Below are 18,958 nucleotides of genomic sequence, written 5' to 3' on the forward strand. Positions count from 1 at the left end.
AAACCACAATCATGCATCAGAGAGGATTTAGGGGAAAAAAACAGCAGATTAAAGAATAATATACCTAAAGTAACACAAGTTATAACGTGACTTTCAACTGGTAAGTGATGTGAAGCCATAAGAATGCAAGTGCTTTCAAAAGATGTGACCAAAAGGACCTGGATCTTGACAATTCTTAATGAAGCAGCTTCCTGTTCAAAATCAGGGCTCATCTCAGCGGCTCCTAGACACAGGATGTCAGGAGGAGCTGAAGGAGATGCTTGTTTCTCTTATGACTTAATATCCAGACTTCCGACGATTAATATCCTGCAGCGGGTTAAAGGTTCTATCTATATGAGGCTGTAACAATATAAGAAGTGAAGGTCATATGACTTGAAACTGTAAGAAAGTTGCATGGAAAGAAATATCGTAATGTCTGGTCATCAGTTTGACAGCAGGGGCTTATGCAAAACTCTGGATCTCCCTATTGTTCTTGTTACTTTACCATCGAGATCGAAAGTGAGCCAACATCATGATGCTGGAAAACCTCAGTTAAACCCAAAGAAAGCTGGCTAATGTACTTTGAACTGGCTTTGTGATCCAGGCCCCTGGTTAGAGAGCTTCCACCACAGAAAGCAACCACCTAGACAGTGATCCAAGATACTCATCACTCCTGTGCTGCTTTCAGACATGTACATAACAACTGACATTCTCCTTGAACTATTCAGAAGGGGATGTATGTGAGTTTTTCTTGCCAGCCTGCACATTACGTGTCCAGAAAATATCTCAGCACATATGAGAATACACAAGGAAAATGTCCAGAGCTGACGTTCGGATGTGAAAATGTAAAAAAAAAAAAAAAATAATACAAATATTTAACACCAAAGAAGTTGTCAGCCTGGAAAGATGAGATATGATAAGAACAGACTCCAGAATCTATGTGCTGTCAAATTTAAACATGTCAATTTTATCGTGGCACTTATGTCCTGCCACCTGCGTTTTCAATGTTTCACCTGAATGCTCCAAAGATCAGCTAATCGCCTGCTGCGTTCTTCATATGTGAAGCTCAAAATCTGGTGAATTCACCGGATTTTCCATTGTTCGTGTTTGAAATCTGCTTTAACACCAAATCTACAGAAATCCTTAGAATGATAAAACGAGGCATTTTCTTAATGATACTTTAACGTATGTATTTATGTTCTCGAAATATGCTGTAGGTGTATAAGAGAGACGTATGAAAATGCTAATTTCCCAGGAGAGCTTCCAGACAGACTGCTGGGGGGGGATTATTGAGCCCGATTCAATGAGGAGCAGCCTCATTACATCGGTAATCTGAGTGGTTGACAGTCACACTAGTCAGTGTGATCTAAATATATAGACAGGGCGGAAATGATGGCTTTATGCCACGGGAATCTGAAGTGCAAGTTGATATAATGAAACTCCCCGCTGTCACTTTATTCAAGCATTCAATGTAAGTCACTCATGCTTACGCATTCAGCCATTCATCCTTCCTTTCAAATGCTCCTCATTCAGTCACTCATCTCTCCACTCGGTCTGATGTAGGGGTCTCTTAGACCGTGGAGGAGTCATAAAAGTTAACTCCTAAGAACTGACCTGATCCATTGACCAAGCAACCATGAAACCGCCCCCCCACACACACGCACTCAGTTGTCAATTGCTTTAAAAGTGGTGGTCATGCTTGAGAACACATGGATTTCATTCACCTGGCTAAATGGAACCAGCACGCTTGCCCACACACGTTTCATTAAAGCGCCCTGGTGGACTTACTTTGGCACAGTGTGAGTCAGGGGAGTTAGAGGACCTGACTGAGATGAAAGAGACACACACACACACAGTCAGAGCCAATTTAAAAAGGAGAAGGGATAAGGTATAACTGAGGGAGTTTGTGGAATAGCTCTGCGAGATGAAAGTAGCTGGATTAGATGCACACGTCCGCATGTGTGTTTGTGTGTCCGAGTTATGTTAAGGCGGCTACCTGCCACATTTCATTTCATCCAGTTTCGTTTACAGCAGACACTGGGGAGTGTCTACCTTTATTGTCACGATACCCGGCTCCCCACAACTGTTATGCTCATTCTAATCCCTCCAACCAACTAAGCAGGGTTTTAAAATCAGCCCGAGTTTCTACTACTTCTCCATTGGACGCTGCCGGAGTCACACCTGGGTCCAATTGCTTTTGAAAACCTGTCAGATGTGGCTAGCATTTGGGTGAATCAATCTGCGGTGTCATACCGGCTGGGCTCCTGCCCTTGGGTTTATTAAATTGGTTCCTTTGTGCCAGATGAGTAAATCCATCACAGGGAAACAGTTGGAGGGAAGTTTTGGTGCCTCACCTGCAGGTTGTGTCTCTCCAGCCTCATCTCCAGAATGTTGTTCTGCTCCTCCAACCGCTGCCGCTCCAACTCCAAATCTTCAATTTTTTGCCTGGAAGAAAATGCATCCACACATGCTCCCTCACTTTTGATGAATATCTACAGGGTAAAATCAGTGACTGTGCAGATGATCAACTCAATAGGTTCATCCTTGATCTATAGATGTATGTAGTGAGCAAGTCAACCTTTGACTTGATGGTATTTGTGTGTGTTAACTACCTGAGTATGCTGACCTCCTCTTTGGTGGCAAGAGAGCTGCTGTCAGCCACAGAGGTCTGCTGCTTTTTCAGACAGTCCAGCTCCAGCTCCACCTGAGACAGACAGATTTGAAAATGGGCTCGGAGCATTAATGTCAGACCACCTCTGGCCATGTGCCTGGCACAAACCTTTTGCCTGAGGATAAATCTTGAGGACTCTATTCCAGCACGCTGCTATCTTTTCCAGGAAGACATCCAGACACACAGATATACGCCATCAGTCTTCAAACTAATTTTTCATTTCAGAATGTCCCGGCTCTTCCCCCCCCAAGCTCTTGTTTTTAGTCTGTGGATGTCTTAGTTAGTTTCTCTCGGATCACACTCTCCCCTCTGCAATTATCCCTCATTTCCATTTGCACACCCATTTTCCTCTCTTTCTGACTGCATCCGTCTGTCTCTCAGCTCATCCTCTCTCTCCCGGTCTTCCCAAGACGAATAAGTAATTACTGCTTCACCAGACAGGTGGATTTCACACGTCAATACTCATTGCCATGGCTCTGTTGACGTCTCCTTGGCAACAGAATCATGGTGTGTGTAAGAGAGTCACACCTGCCAACTCTCTACGTTATCCTGGATTTATATCATATAACATAGCACACCCTCCACTTTTTTTTTATAACTTTCCTGTAACTTTCACGACACGTAAATAAGAAAAAGAAAACGGAACAGGTCCATTAAATCCGGCATGATTCACAAATGCCACTCAAAGACATAAGTATGTTGTCATCGTACCCTGGCAATTACCCAGTGTGCTTCGATAGCAATTTGTGTCCCTTCAGTCAGGATGTACCAAGAGGGAGACAGTAATGCAAGAAAGCAAGCTGTTCTGTGGCTGTTAAATATGAAAAGGTCTGCCGGACCATTTTCACAGTTGGAGTCTGTGTACATATATTGGTCAGCTTGTGCGTCACGGAGCTGTTTAAGCATCTCTAAATCACAGTCGGGCAAAGTACACCTGACAGGATAACAGTCACAATTTAAGAGACACGTGAGACAGCTTAAATTCTCAGGGCAGAACTGTTGTCTCCCTCTTCTGGCGGTGAGGGTGATTACACAAACACTGGTGATGCATGCTTGTCACGCCTGTTTGAGTGTCACACACATTTCATCTGGAGCATCTGAAACATGTCTTGAACCATTCCAAGGCTAAGGGGTTCTGTAGCCGGTTCCATCCCAGTTGCTTTGGTTGCTCGCCTCTTGGCAAACCAGTAATTGCTGGCTGACATAAAATCCATCGCTGCAGCCGTGCCAGCACAATCATTTCAGATTTAACAATATAACGTATTCACACACACACAACAAGTGTTTGTGAATGTGCATGTGATCTGTTTGCAGGTGTGTTTTCTGGATGGAGATATTCAAAAACAAAGCTAAACAGCTTTTCTGGATGGAGACTTTTCAGTGTGGACGTAGCCAAAGAGAGATTTACCTGGGTCTGGTGGCTGGTCAACATTGTGTGAAACAAAAAATTGTAGAGGCTGCAATGTCTGTGATCATTTGGTTAATGATTCAGCAGTAATTAAGGTTTCAATAGCATTAATAAGTATTATATATTTAAATTTGTGCTAGTTGTTTCTTGTTTTTAGTTACTGCTGGAGTATGAATGGAAGTTAGGGTCAAACACATCACACAATTAAAGAAAAGTATTTATCCGTTTTATTACAGACTAAAGCACTACCAGTTATAAGAGTGGGGGATTGTGTAATCATGTTTACTAACCGTTTGTAGCTGCAGTTTGATTGTCATCGTCTCTTCCTGTGCTTTGCTCAGCTGCGCCTGAACAGACAAAACAACACAAGGGGTGAGGAAGGAAGGAAGGAAGGAAAGAAGGAAGGAAGGGATGGAAGGAAAGAGGCACCGATACAAAAGACAAGCAGGAAAAATGACTTGTAGTGCTACTGATTTACAGAAGTGACAGCATCTGTGCAGCAGAGCACATCAGAAAGAGGTGCAAGTATATTTCAACCAAAGTGTGCTATTCATTCATTTTCCATCACTGACACGTCGGCCTTCTTCTCATCATTCCAGCGTTGCTCATAATGTCCCAGTGCTTCACACGAGCGGGGTTCATCAGTGTTCAGTGCAGTGACTGTCAACTGGTTCACTTGGGCCATTAGTTACGAGCAAAGTCAACAACGTGTCTCCAAACTGATTAAACTTTGGGGCGTTCACACCGACCCTCGTTTAATCCAGACCTTCTCACTTCTTTTTTGTTTAAAGTGAACCCAACTGACAGGCATGAAAGGTCCAGACCAACGAAACAAACCAAAGGTGGTGTAGGTGTTAAAATCACTAACATAAACTCAAATATATATATAATTAGATACAAGTGTATTTCTCTAATATTAACTTGTCTAAGTGGAGGACAAACAAGAGCACTGGGAATACATGTGTTGTAAAGTTGTGTGTGCACACGCACTTCCATCTCTGCATTGTGGCTCTGTGTCTTCTGCAGTATGTCCTCTGCCTCTCTGAGCCGCTTGCTGAGTTGAGGCGAATACTCGGTAGGCGCCAGCTCGTTGTCATAAGACTCCAGTATCGCCCGCATTCCATCACGCTCCTGTAACACAAAAAACCCACACACACATTATTATAACCCTACAACATCTGTTTCCTACTGCATACTTGCAAAGACATTTTGAGATTATATCATTTAGTACAGAAATATGTGATGTGTGTGGGAATAAAGTGGGAGAATCAAAGCTCTCTGATGCGTTATCTCTGTATTATGTTTGGTACTTTGCTTATTATGACAAGAGAAGCTTGTTGTGGTCACGCTCATTTGTATTTCTCCTCATGTGATAACCAACATCAAATGTCCTTGTAGACTAAAGATAAAGAATAAATCGTGACAGAGAGATGTCTTTGCAAATGAAGCCTAAATTATGCTTCTTTATCTCTCTTGTATAATATGAGATACTGGAATGTCCTCAGCACTGTTATCTGCCCAGTACATTGACTCTCCCCAGTAGCTTGTCCTCTTAAAGAGGAGACGATCAAAACCTCTTCAAGTCGACATCTTCACAAATGTCACTCACGCTGACAAAACGTCTCCAAGTAGCTCACAAGTCTTTTATCGGTCTGCGTCTTTATGTTTGACATTCTCACACACAAAAACAGGCACGTCTCGGAATTGTGTGTGTGTGTGTGTGTGTGTGTGCTTATGTTCACTATCTGAAGTTAACTGCCGGTTGACTCCTGACTTAAACTGAACTAAAATGGCATTTTTTCCAGTAAAAACTGTTGAATTGTTAGATTTAAACCTCAGAGAAGTCGTCTGATCAGCTGATCTAAATCAACTGTTTGTGCCCGGCTGCACTCTGAGGTTGCCATGGTGATCTAAGGCACTTAGTTTCAGCTGAGAGACACTTCTCCAACGCAGCTCTACCACAAGTCAAAGACCATAACTCCAATCACTTAAATGTTAATGCTGTGCGAGACGGAAGACTCAGCTGACTGCAGTTTTTATAAATTATTCGTTTGTGGTGTCAAGTGTAAAATAATGAATAATAAATAATTTTTGTTTTAATCTGAAAATCCAGTTCTGAATTTGTGCTGCAGTTGGTGGGGACGCTGGATGATACTTCTGTCATTCAGGCCCTCGGAGTGAAAGGAAAGTGTGTTTGTTCAGAGAGTCGTCTGTCACAGCCTCAGCAGGGCTGTGTCAGCTCCGGAGAAGAGCTCAGCCATTATCTTTCTGCTATAGGGGAAAAAACATTCTGGCTTGTTGGTGTTTTTTCTAGGACCATGATGCAGCAATGGTGCCACAGCAAGATAGTGGCTTGCATGTGGGCAGACGAAATGGCCGAGTCCCTTCAAAGAAGACGCCACAAAAATCATTAAAAACGGTGAAAGTCGACTGTGTGATAGCACAACACAAATCTTTGTCATTTTCAGAATGTAGGTTTCTAGCTCAGAGGTAAAAATGGTGCCAGGCAGATGGCAGAAGGGAATGAGACAGACCCACACACTGCATCGGGGGTGTAGTACTTCTTAGACAGCGCTATGCAAGGCAAGTGTGTTTACTATCTGGCAGACAAAGAACGAGTGAAATCAGTGGCTCCGAAGTGGAGGGAGGATGATGAGAGAAGTGTCTGTATTTGAATATTTCAAGAAATTGTGAGACAATGACTGTGATTACATGTGTACTAGTATCCCGGTTGTTATTTTTTTTCCCTGAAGCGTGTCAACGTCTGGTGCATGAATAGATCATATTGCTGTTCCTGACCAGTAGCAGCTACCTACACAGGCGTGGCTTCAGGAATGGTTCAACTGGGACACAGCCAATGAAAGGATGAGAACCCAGATTTCTCACTGCTCCACATAAACACCATATCCTTCATATGATCAAAACCAGGAAAAGCCTCTTGAATGCCTCATGAATGAAGTTGCAACTAGTTGCCCACAAAAAAAGTAAAAGAAGTGAGCAGAGTATGTATATTAATACTCAGAAGAACTCCTGGGACTACACCAAGAATTAATTACGACATGTAATTCATGTGTTACACAGTGAATCTGCACTGATTGCTGGGTAACAGAATAAAGGAGAATAATCTTATCTGTTTGAAAACTGGCAAATAGCCCGTTTGTTAAGACCGTTGAAATGACGCGTCTCATCCCCTTGCTTCACCGAATGGCTACTTTCTGCCAAGAGGCCGCATTTGGTGGCAATCAGGCTTTTAATAAACACCTCACAAACTACCTGGCTGCTGAGGGGGGGGGGGCCTTTGTCTTCCGAGGGTTATGAAAAGCTCCGGAGTCACTTGTTAAACAGGGCTAACTCTGAGAAATTTGACATTCAGGTTAAAGTCAGGTAATAAACACAACACCAGATACACCACGTGATTAACTGTAAATTGTTTCCTAAGTAGTGCGGCGGGCTTAGAATGATCCTAAAGCACCTTGTAATTCATGGAAGTAAAATTATATGAATAACGAGCTGCAAGTGCTCCGTCAGATTAGCTCCTGAGGTAGAGTCAGAAAACAAACCGAGATTTCCCTAATCAGATCCCGCCTGTGATCAGCCAGATCAAAACCAACATAATCCACTTTAGGATGACTGAGTCAGGTGCTTTGAAAAAACACTAAAATCCAAATCAACCTTAATTCAACGTTATACTTTTGGCGCTGCGGCGGCTTCATTTGTCATGCAACATTACACCGCTGCGTTATAGAGTGTGTATCCTTGTGAGAACCTTGGAGAGGAGAGAAGACGATAAAAAGGCAAAACAGAGCAGGGAACAGAGGGAAAAACAAAAAGGTAAAAGAACACGTTTAGAGGTCAGTGTGGACGAGTTCGCTGCCTCTCCTAAACAGCAGGACTGCAGGCTATTTACTGTCTATTAACGTGCAATGAAATTCACTCAATCTAAATCAAAAATCTGTCAGCTCCTCTCTGATAAAACTCTCATTTTGAAAACAATCATGCAGCAGGAAGCCGGAGTGATAAAACTATCATTACAGCTTTCGTCATCTATTGCTTTTTTCTTTTTTCAAATTGCCTTTATGTCAGCTGTCTTTATCGAGTTCATGGAGATGCGGCTGTGCCTCTAATGGATCAGCGAGTCTGTCAGAAACAGAACATCCGAGTGGGGCAGCCGTCGGATGAAGGAGACAGCCTCGTGTCAGAGTGGGGAGGATTCATTTCACTGGAAGATCCTGGAGTGCCGGTGAAATGAAAATGATTTTCCTCTCCACTTTTGTGAGAACCTTTTGTCAAAGTGCAGCTGAACAAGGCACTAAATCATCACCGGTTTATGAACCAGTGAGTTGCTTTATTCATTTCCCAAAGGCGAAGGGGGAATATGTAAATATTTGAATCTCACTGTGTTGACGAGTTTTGACAAACAAGCCATAGTGATTTTTGAAATGAAACCTTTATATTCCACTGTTTCAAGCTTCTCAAATGTGAGGATTTGGTCATACAAGAAGATGAGATACACAGAAATCTTCTCCAAAGCCAAATAGCCTCTGAACGGGCCGACCACTCATTGATAAGTGGGAAAAAAAGAACGTTTCATATTTGATGAATATTTCGGAAATTATGAGATTATGACTGATTACATGTGTACTAGTATTCCAGTTGCTAATTGGGTCAAGGATACTTCACTTCGAAACCTGATGGAAGGATGTGGTATCGATCAGGGAAGAATCCATTAAAGTTTGGATGCAGATTGGATCGGGGGGGGAGGGCGGGGGGGTCTTAGAAAATTATGAGATAGCGAGTTTCTCAGACAATAATTCATGGAGCTTGATGGACAATAAACATCTGGCAGGTAAAGAGACTTTAAGTGTTTACAACTTGGTGTAGATCCAAATAAAAATCTGGCTCCGGTACATTTCAATGTGGTTTTATAATGGACCTGCTGGGGAGAGACTGCTGCTCCACTGAGTGCCATTGTGCTTTCCTCTGTTTTATTTCCCGTTAGGTTCTGAGCACCAAATTAATTCAGTTTTTGTTTTTGCATAGCTTTCATTTTACTTTAGTCAGCAGGCATCACAATAATTCATAAACAACCGAAATGGATTAATCCTTCAAATACACTGTGACTGAACAATACAGACAACAATTATTCCCACACTCTGACTGCCTGGTAAAGTGCAAATGGTTGACTGCAGCCTCTGCCAAAGCAATCTCAGGCCAAGTCATATTTTCCAGCACGCCTTTAGCTGTACTTAGTTATAGTGGTGGCTGAGTGTGTGTGCACCCGTGTGTGTGTCCAAGTGTGATTTGTGTACTTAGAGACTGGCCATGTTGACCTAGGGAATTACACACACCGAGAAATCAATATTGCAGGGAGGTCAAGTCAGGAATTGCACAGCTGGGGGGGGGGGGGGGGGGGGGGGCGAGACAGCTACAGCTACAGCAGTCACAAGACATTGATCAACCAATCACAGAGGAGTAAAGGGGGGGGATCATTAATTCTGCACTGGCCTTGAGAGTCGAGTGTCTGGCCAAGTGTTTAAAGTGGAATTCCGAAAAAGGTTGTGTCATGAAGGGACAGGGAGAGCAGCTGATGTGTGTGTGTGTGTGTGTGTGTGTATGTGTGTGTGTGTGTGTGTGTGTGTGTCTGTGTTTTGGTGCGAGTGTAGTTGATCGTCAGGCACCTTTGTTAGTAGCAGTATTCTCTTCTGGAGCCGACGGACCAGAGCTTCCTGGGTCTCCCTCTTCTTCTGCTCCTCCAGAGTCTTGCTGCGCTGCTGGGACAGCTCGGCACGGAGCTCCGCCTGCGAGCGCTCCACACTCCTCACACTGACAGACAGGGATACATAAAAACATATAGACTGTATATAAATAAGGACAACATGACAGCTCCCGAGACGGATGCAAAAGTATCCCCTGGTGGAAGGCTGCAGGTTACCGTTTCTACTTTGACCAATCTCTGGGTGCTCGCAGGTACATGTCCAAGTGGAGACCAAGAGAGGCTGAACACATCGATCAAAATGCATTCAGCTATTGGTTTATTAATTTATCTTCAATCAAATGTACGTAGGATTTATAGAGATTAGCCCAAATGTTGTCTGGACCTAAAACACAAGCAAGAAGGTTTTGCTGTTTTTGTTTTGTTAGGAGAAACAAGTCAGACTGTTAATAATGAACAGCCCCAGAGTAACAGCTAGTTAGTTCTTGAATGACAGCCAATGGGCTCCAAGATGGATGGGTGGGTCAAAAAGAAAAAACACTAATTTGATACTTGATGCTATAAAAACAGGGTGAACATGATAAAAGATGAATTTGCACAGCTCCAACCCATGAGAGCTCCAAAACGACGGCAAATGTATGCAAGATATTTTACCTTAATTCTTACAATTTACAACAGGAGGAAGTGGACATGTGTCGTCCATCTATATTTACAGTCTGTGGTGGAAAGCAAGAGACTGAGTGTGTGTGTGGATTCATAACGAGGGAGCGAAGAGGCTGATTAGTGCTGAATGTTCAGACAATCTGTGAAAAGCAATGGAAATTTAGTGTAATACTCCCCAACAGACAAGTTACCTTCCTAACACCAAATATAATAATAATAATAATTCCCACACTAAGTTGTAAGGACTTATTTGCAGTGATTTTGCCAAGTCTGATCAACAGGACAATAATTATACCAGGGGACGATAATTACAGCACAAGCTCTCTTCTCCATCCTCTCCTCCTCTCCTCCTCCCCCCCCCCATTCTGCGGTTTCTAATATTTCATAATGAGCCCAATACGCTCGGCAGAAAAGAGACGCTTGTTAGCTAATGAAAGCTTTCACAGCTGCAGCAGGAATCTGCGAGAGCACGCGGGCAGATCTCCCTACAGACATCACCTCTTCCTAAACAGGACGAGTTTAATTAGCGAATTCCCTCACTCTCACAATCTCTCTCGCACATACACACACATACTCACACACCAGTGGTTACTGTCAGGAGTGCTATCAGAATCAGGACCAGTTTAATTAACTTTGTGACAATTAAGGACTTCTCAGAGATATGCTCCAATAGATATATGGGGGGGAAAAGAAGCATGCAGGCACACAGGATTAGAGGAAAAGGGCTGAAGGCAGAGAGAGGACGAGTGTGTGTGTGTGTGTGTGTGTGTGTGTGTGTGTGTGTGTTTTACCGGCTGTTGAGTGTGTAGTTCTGCTCTTTCAGAGCAATTTCTCTCTGCTGGATCTGAATCACCTCCCTGGAAAGATCATCTGGTTTCCTACAGACAGACACAACACAGAAGAGTTAGTATACACATGTACGAAAATACACACACGAGCACAGACACACACCAGATTGAAAAACCGATATATCAGAGAAAGCAGAAAGGAAAGAGAATAACAGAAAATGACAGCGTTTCCATATTCTTTTGTTAGTTGGCCAGTGGGGAGCTGAGAAATATAATAACATGGGGAGCTGAGAAATGTAATAACATGAGCAGCAGAGGGCGAGATGAAGGGAGGATAATGGGCTAAACACTGGTCACAGTTCCACAAAACAAACTCACTCCATGGGAGAGATTGAAAGATTACCAAACACAAAAGGTAAGGCGACAACGCAGAGGGTCACATACTCTGACAGAGAGGCACCACATGACCTCCAATAGCTCAATCCAGTGTGGAACCTAAAACAAAAGTGCAGTTTTCTGCTTATCTATTGAGAAACAGCGATGAGTTAAGCTCCTGTTTAGTCCCCTGCTTCCACAGTCTGCAAGTCAAGTGTCCTGAGGTGAGGAACTGAAGCACGGCTGCAGGAGGTACGAAGGTGAAGAGCCATATATAGAAGCAGTGAATGAATGTGTGTGAATAGCTGAGTGTGACTCACGTTGTAGAGCACATTGAGTGTTATTTAGACCAGAAAAGCACTCAGAGATGCAATGGTGTCAAGTTAACATCTAAATTCTATTATTGCTGCTACACCTAAAGTAGAACGGCCCTCAGTAGAGCGCACCCCTCCACCAAGGCCCCCCATTCCCCTAAATTCAACCCAGCCTCTTAGCTCTGCGGACAAAACGATGCAGATCAATCATAATCTCTATTGCTGAAGAATGATGGGTTGATTAAAAACAGTCAAATTATAATGACTAAGAACGGTATTCATTCACAACATTAAAAACACATAAGAATAAAGCTACACTAAAAGAAATAGATAGACTGACATGAGTTATTCGCTAGTAATGTTTGAATTGTTTCAACAACATTCATGAATTAATCCCTGGGGAATTGGTAAAAATGTCAAAAATGGCATCTGTGAGATATAAAAAAAGATAAGAGTGATGAATGAATGTCCTGGAACTGCAGCAAAGTTTTTCCTTTTACAAAGTTCCATGAAAAATCTGCCAATCCTCCGTGGACAAAAAAAAAACCGATGCAGCTCAACGTGATGAGGTCATTGCGAACAAGTGAAAAATAAAGTATGTATGAAAGTAAATAAATGAAGCGTCTGACCAATCTTCAGCTCCCAGTCAGAGACGGCCGGTGGTGTCCTGAGAGCTGAGGCTGGTATTCTGCTCCGGCATTCTGAAGTTTGCTGACTCATATGACAAATTAGAAACAGGGGGCGGAAAAGGCCGAGCAGTCAAGGTGAACACCGAGGTCGGAAAACCCAGAGAGGGCCGTGTGAAATTCGGGGTGGCATGGATTTATCACCACTTCCGTTTAGCTAGGCGGAGCCTGAGGTGTGCGAATAATCTCATGATTAAAATATGACTTCATGAATCACAGGATGGAATAACTGCAGTAGCCAAAGTAGGTAATTCCACATTGCCCTGAGCACAGAGGGATTAGCCTTCTCCTTAGCTTATACAAGGGGATGGGTTTTCTTTGTTCTGCAGGGTTTTCATGAACCAGACATCTCTGTTGGCTGCAAATAACAGGTCGTGTATATTATTTGGTGAGACGTCTTAAACAACCTCAAGGTGCGGTGCTGTGTAGAGTGAATGGGCTGTCGGGGTAGTGCACGGCTGCTGCGAGTTCAGTTCTGAGCACGTACACTTATGTGAGTAGAGGGAAGTAGTTCTAACAGCAGGTTACTCCAGAGTCTTGTTAAACTGTTGTCGGTTCAACTCTGGACGAAATTGGTGATCAGACACCTGAGAAACCGAACAAACCCCAACTCCTCCTCCTCCTCCTGCTGCTGCCGTTTGGGACCGTTTGTTCATTTGAAACATAAAAAGGTCCAAAAACACCAGTGAGCAAATCTCTGGTTAGATCAAATATAATATTTATACGATCAAAGGAATCCAATACTAGACAATCGTGCTGAAATTATACTATAGAGATCAAATTATGTTGGGGGGGGTTGCAAGTAATAATTATTATCTATAAATATGTCAATTATTGTTGATTATTTGATCGATTGAACAAAACATAATCCCAAATTAGATTTTATTTGTTTTCATGTGGCTTTTAATACCCCAAAATATTTGCTGCATTTCAGTGCAGCCCATCTAGACCAGGACTCCCGGCAGACAGATAAAGATATTTTAACAAAGGATAAATTGTTAAAATATAATATACATACATACATTTTTTTCAAAATGTAGACAAGTTTTATTAATTAGGGAAATGTGGGAGCTGATAAGAAGAACTACAAAAACCCCAGAAACTCTTGTTGTAACAGAATAAAAACACACAAACACGTCAAACTGTTTTTCTCTGCATGAACTTGATGGTATGAGTCTAATTAGCTCCATCTCTGTATTAAAACTATTCCTCCAGCAGAAATGAAGCCAAGACACAAATGGACCAAACCATCTCATTTCTGTCTTCAGCTGGTGAAAACATTCTGCGAGAAGCAAACACATTCCCAGAAAATCCCTCCACATATTGTCCCCGGCAACATTGTTCCACAGAACAGCTTAATTTTAAGGAAAATATTTTCATTCTACTTTCTGACCAATTTCAATTGTCAACCACATGGGTACACACACAAACAAGCACAATGTTATCAGACTGTGAAACAGAAGGAGAGGAAACAAACACCAGCAGCCAGCCAACTGCTGGCAAACCCAGGCTGCGGCTGTGAGGCTCGTCTGCTCCACCGGGGAGCCACATTGATCGTTTTTGGACCGGCTGAACTTCTGTCCAAAAGTTATTTTCCTCTGTCAACACAGCATGGACTTCTGGGTCTGCATTAGACTAACTCCTCAACTGGAGCACCACATGCCTTTCCAGCTCATTAACAACTGCTCCACTGTGGAGATTATTTTCTCAACACTAACAACCACCACAGAATGGTTCATAATAGAAAAAGATAAAATATGTAAATTCAATCAAAAGTAAAGTATGATGAAGTTGCAGGTACTTATCTATATCACAGTAACCTGCCAGGAACAATAATAACCACCTAATAATTGAATGTACTTTATGATACTCCGGCCTGGAATCATGGGAGATGTCGCTTCACCACAATTGCAGATAAAAATCTACCAGCTGCAATTTCAGCACAAACAACATTCATAGAAAAAAATATATATATCGCTAATGCAGCAAACAGCAATGAATAATCATGATCCATCACCAGTGGCCAATACAAACAGTGGAGGGAACAGACAACCCACTGGTTAACTGTGTGTTCTTCCGCCATCATACATCATTTTGCCCTCAACGTTATAACTAGATGTTAATTAACCTTGCATTAACCTTTACTTTGAAACGTCACACATATAGCTGCTTGTTTTGTGTGAACCAGTTTGCTTGTTTTTCCTGAATCACCAGCTCCCAGCAGCCAATGACACGGCAGTCTGGCCACCTGACATTTAAGAATGATTTCAAATTTCAACTCCATCTACCCAGAACGACAGTGAAATGATGGACAGCCCCTCTCATATAATATATTATATAAAAGGTTAGTATTAGGATGCCTGTGATCCGCTCAGGGCTTTTGATAACTGTAAATCTAACAAATGCTGTCAGGTCCCATAACTCATTACATAAGACTAAAAGGAAGCCTTGCATGAGGAAAGATTGGATTTTATTCCATAATTTAAAGAATACTGTCTACCTTCCTCTTTCTGCCCTGTAGGAAAGTCAAACACATTGTAACACATGCACGCACACGCTGTGTGTTCCATTTAGCATTCTGTAAACATCACAGCCAGACTTAATCATAGAGAAAATGATGTGTGTGAGAATGTGTGCATCCATGCATGCATGCAGTGGACAAGGCTGCAGTTTGTATAATCTGTCAGATCTGCTCCACTGCTCACAAGGAAACATGCAATCATTCTCTCATTACTTTTGACTGGATGCTTTGAGACACACTCAGCGCACACACCAGCAGGTACAAAACAGACACACACACACACGCTGGTGGAATCCTTCCAAAAAGATGAGACACATTCATTTGATGTGACAACAGCGCCACCGAGTGGCACTTTGGAAAACATACACTGGTCTACCTCCCTTACAGTCACACACTCAGACATGAGACGTCCCACCTTATGTTGAGTCCAGTAGATTGTCCTAGGTTTTCCCAGGCGTGAAGCTTCTCCGCCAGTCGCTAAGAATGGAAAGAAACATCAGGTTACATGATGAACTTCTGTTTAAAGACAGCAGACAAAGCAGTAACTGTTCAAACTTGAATTAAAGAAGGTCAGTGAAAAACACTAAATATAACCTTAACCCCTTAAAGAGAATCTGCTAATATGGACACAAATAGATGAAGAGTAAGCAAATATTATCCCAAAATTATGGAGTACAAGTACATGGGTATTGGGTACAAAGTGAAATGCACAATGGCATCTCACAGCCAAACACAAGTTACCTCTTTGTCCAGTTCCACATTGATAAGCTCTTCTTTAGTTTTCTCCATCCTCTCCAGCTTCCTCCTCAGCCCCTCCACCTCCTCCTTCAGCAGGCTGCAGTTCTCCCTGCTCTCCCTTCACAGAGTGAACACACCACAGACAACACTGACTTCAAAGTTTAGGATTCAGCGTCAGTTGTAGGATTTCAGTGCTTGTGATTACTGGCGACAATTTTAAAATGTGAATTCAGATGAAGTGATATCACGGTGACTGTATCTTTGCACATGTAGATTATTCATGTACATAATCAAAGCAGGGATTTGTAGAAAGAAATAAAATATATTGCATTAATGGGATCACTCCACATCCCTCAGATCGCAGTGTCTCTCTAGAGGCAGATCAAATGTCCATCAGTGATAACGGTCACAGAGGAAATCAGGGTTAGTTTCCCTAATTCATCTGAAAATTACCTTTCACTGGAAGCAGGTTTGTACAGACAGAGAGAAACACAGCTTTTGTAATTCTGCATTTGATCTGTCATGTTGTTTCTGACAAACTCTTCCCTGTCATCTTTTCACATTGCTTGTATACGCACGGTGAAACCATTAATCCTAAACCACAGGGAAATGTTGAGCACTGGAGGATTGCACTGGCCAGCAGTCCTTGAAAACTGTATCTTTGTGGAAGGCATTAAAGACTTAAAACATGGATTCCACCTGAGAAAGGCGTTATCTTCTCTGAGTCGCTTCAGCTCCTTCTCCATATCTGGAAGCCTGGCCACCTCCAACTTTACAGTCTTCACAATTGCGATGTCTTGCTCCTGGAAGGTGAGACGTCTCTCCAGCTCCTGCCACAAGTGAGGAGAGAAATCAGAAAATTGGGTACATAAATATTAAGCACACAGCAAAAACATTCAGGGCATTTTTGTTACAAATAAAAGAAACCTCTCAAGTGTGCAGATAAAAAGAAAAATATTTTCAAGCATGATTTGCCTCCGCGGCTACAACTCCATCCCAGGGGAAGCACTCGTGTGTCACTGTGTACCTTAATCTTGATGATGTGCTCTGAGCAAGAGGACTCGGCTGCTTGAAGACTCTGGCAAAGCTGAGACACTTCCTGATACTTCCTGATTATAGAAGCAATTAGATAAGAGTGCTTGGTCAATATTAATCTTAGGCAGTGCAGCTCACTGAGCATCGGCATGAAACAAAGCTTGGTGAGTGGTCGACTCTCTGTGCGTCTTTACCTGCGCTGTAAATCCAGCTGTTCTTGAAGTTCCTGGTTTTCGAGGGTTTGAGAAGATATTGTTGAGTCTTTGTTTAGAATCTTCTGCTTCAGCTCTCTGATCTCATCCTTCAAAGAACTGCTGGCCTGGGAACAGATTAAAGAAGAAAGCAGACATAAGATAAGAGATGTGACCATAGTAGCAAAGTAAGTGTATTTGTGAGTCTGTGCGTGTTTACCTGGTTAGCAGCGTTGAGTCGAGAATCTCGCTCCTCCAGCTTCTTGTTCAGGCTCTCCAGGCTCTTACGAACAGAGCGATTTGCTTCCACTTGTTCTGAAAGGTTCTTTGCTGCATCGATCTCTCTTTCCTCCAACTTCTTAATTCGGCCCAAGAGGTCCTGGTTCCGGTCGACCTCATGCTTTAACATAAGAGTTAGAGAAAGCTGTTCTCCAAGTTTTTGCTCTGATGCGTGCACTTCATGCAGTTACTGTCAGTTTCAATTAAATAAATAAGACATTTTAAGACCATAATTCAAGGTCTATATCAAGTCAGATGATATGATGGAATATCCCCGAATCACTTACACAAGTCCCAGAATCACATACACTTCCCATTTACTGTAGATAGATAACATGAAGTAGTCAAGTTAAAATTGCCATGTTGTCTCTAAGGCTACAAGCAGAGACAGTAAGTGTCCACAAGCCTTGTCATGCTGGTACTGTTTGTAGCTTTATTACAGAAAACTAATATGTATCATCCACAAAACATGGAGACATTTCAAACTATGCACACAACACCTCTCTTAAAAAATGAAAACTGATTTTAAACCACGATGGAGGTAGCTTTAAATGAGCTTTATCATAATAAAGACCCTCCAAACCATATTTAACATCTAATTCTAAGGCTTAGTTTGTTATTTCGACCCTGCAGGAAACCCTTTTTCTGGGTAACAGTGTGTGAAAAGAATCCTATATTCAAATTACGCTATATGCATTGGTCCTATACACTCATGTAAAGTTGTGTGACCCTGTACCTCATGGTCTCGTGCACTGTCAGACGCAACCTTCTCCAGCTCAAACCGAGCTCGCTTGTGACTCAGCTCCATCTGCTTCTTCTCCTGGTCCAACTGACGGTAGCGATTCGTGGAGTGAACCCTCTCTGCCGCTTCCAGGAGCTGCAACGGAAAAGAAGTCAGTCGGTGCAGAGGTTGCGTGTTAACACTGCCTCCGCACGGCGCACTGAGGATGCTGTCAGTTCTGGTTTACCTCCATGCTGCGTTTGTACTGACTCTGCAGGATCCCGCTCCCCGCTGGGCGATCCGAGAGCCTCGGGGGATGCTCAGGTCGGCTGATGAAGGAATTGAAGGACTTCAAGGTTGTCAACACTGTGGTGTCGTCTTCCAGATCCATTTTGAGAGTCGCTGGTGCTAACTGTGCGTGTGGAGAAGGTGCAGAGTGAGAGCACGACACAGTAAAGTTACAGGGATGCAAACCAAGTTAGATATTTAATGTTAAGATATAATGCTGAGGCCAAGGTCGAGTCTGAGTTAATTTGTCTGACACGTTAAAATATATCTGCTAAGATCCAACACGTCAAAAAGCTGATTTCATCTATGAATTAATATTAATACCCAAAACGGAATTTATTTTGACAGTGCATGATATATGCAAAACAGTCAAAATACAGCAAAGTGTGGTTAGCGAAAAAAATTATCTCCCCGCATACAGGAGTTTGTTTTTAACTTTAAGTTAGCACCACCCGTACGTGCGTGACCCAACGTTACCAGTCACTGTGATCATAACAAATAACATCCCACAACAATAAATAACAACACCAGACCATAACAAGTTTAACACCATTTCTACAATAACTAATTCCAAGTGACTAACACAGT

The 18,958-nt window shown here is 42.5% G+C and overlaps 1 protein-coding gene across 2 annotated transcripts in view; it reads right to left on the reverse strand.

The window, feature by feature from the left end:
* mad1l1 (mitotic arrest deficient 1 like 1) overlaps nt 1-18,958 on the reverse strand; it is a 52,087-nt gene that overhangs the window by 32,439 nt on the left and 690 nt on the right. For both annotated transcript variants that reach the window (XM_062388528.1, XM_062388527.1), the window contains exons 2-15: nt 18,330-18,494; nt 18,098-18,238; nt 17,303-17,482; nt 17,086-17,210; nt 16,884-16,965; nt 16,556-16,686; nt 15,860-15,974; nt 15,534-15,595; nt 11,226-11,312; nt 9,737-9,881; nt 5,049-5,189; nt 4,349-4,405; nt 2,592-2,683; nt 2,334-2,424 (exon numbers count right to left, since the gene is read on the reverse strand). In XM_062388528.1, the coding sequence (XP_062244512.1) occupies nt 2,334-2,424; nt 2,592-2,683; nt 4,349-4,405; nt 5,049-5,189; nt 9,737-9,881; nt 11,226-11,312; nt 15,534-15,595; nt 15,860-15,974; nt 16,556-16,686; nt 16,884-16,965; nt 17,086-17,210; nt 17,303-17,482; nt 18,098-18,238; nt 18,330-18,473 (1,593 nt within the window). In that variant the 5' untranslated portion in view covers nt 18,474-18,494. The remainder of the gene's footprint in view (nt 1-2,333; nt 2,425-2,591; nt 2,684-4,348; nt 4,406-5,048; nt 5,190-9,736; nt 9,882-11,225; nt 11,313-15,533; nt 15,596-15,859; nt 15,975-16,555; nt 16,687-16,883; nt 16,966-17,085; nt 17,211-17,302; nt 17,483-18,097; nt 18,239-18,329; nt 18,495-18,958) is intronic.

The sequence above is a fragment of the Platichthys flesus genome, chromosome 5 (genome assembly GCF_949316205.1).
Source record: "Platichthys flesus chromosome 5, fPlaFle2.1, whole genome shotgun sequence".
Classification (NCBI taxonomy): Eukaryota; Metazoa; Chordata; class Actinopteri; order Pleuronectiformes; family Pleuronectidae; genus Platichthys; species Platichthys flesus.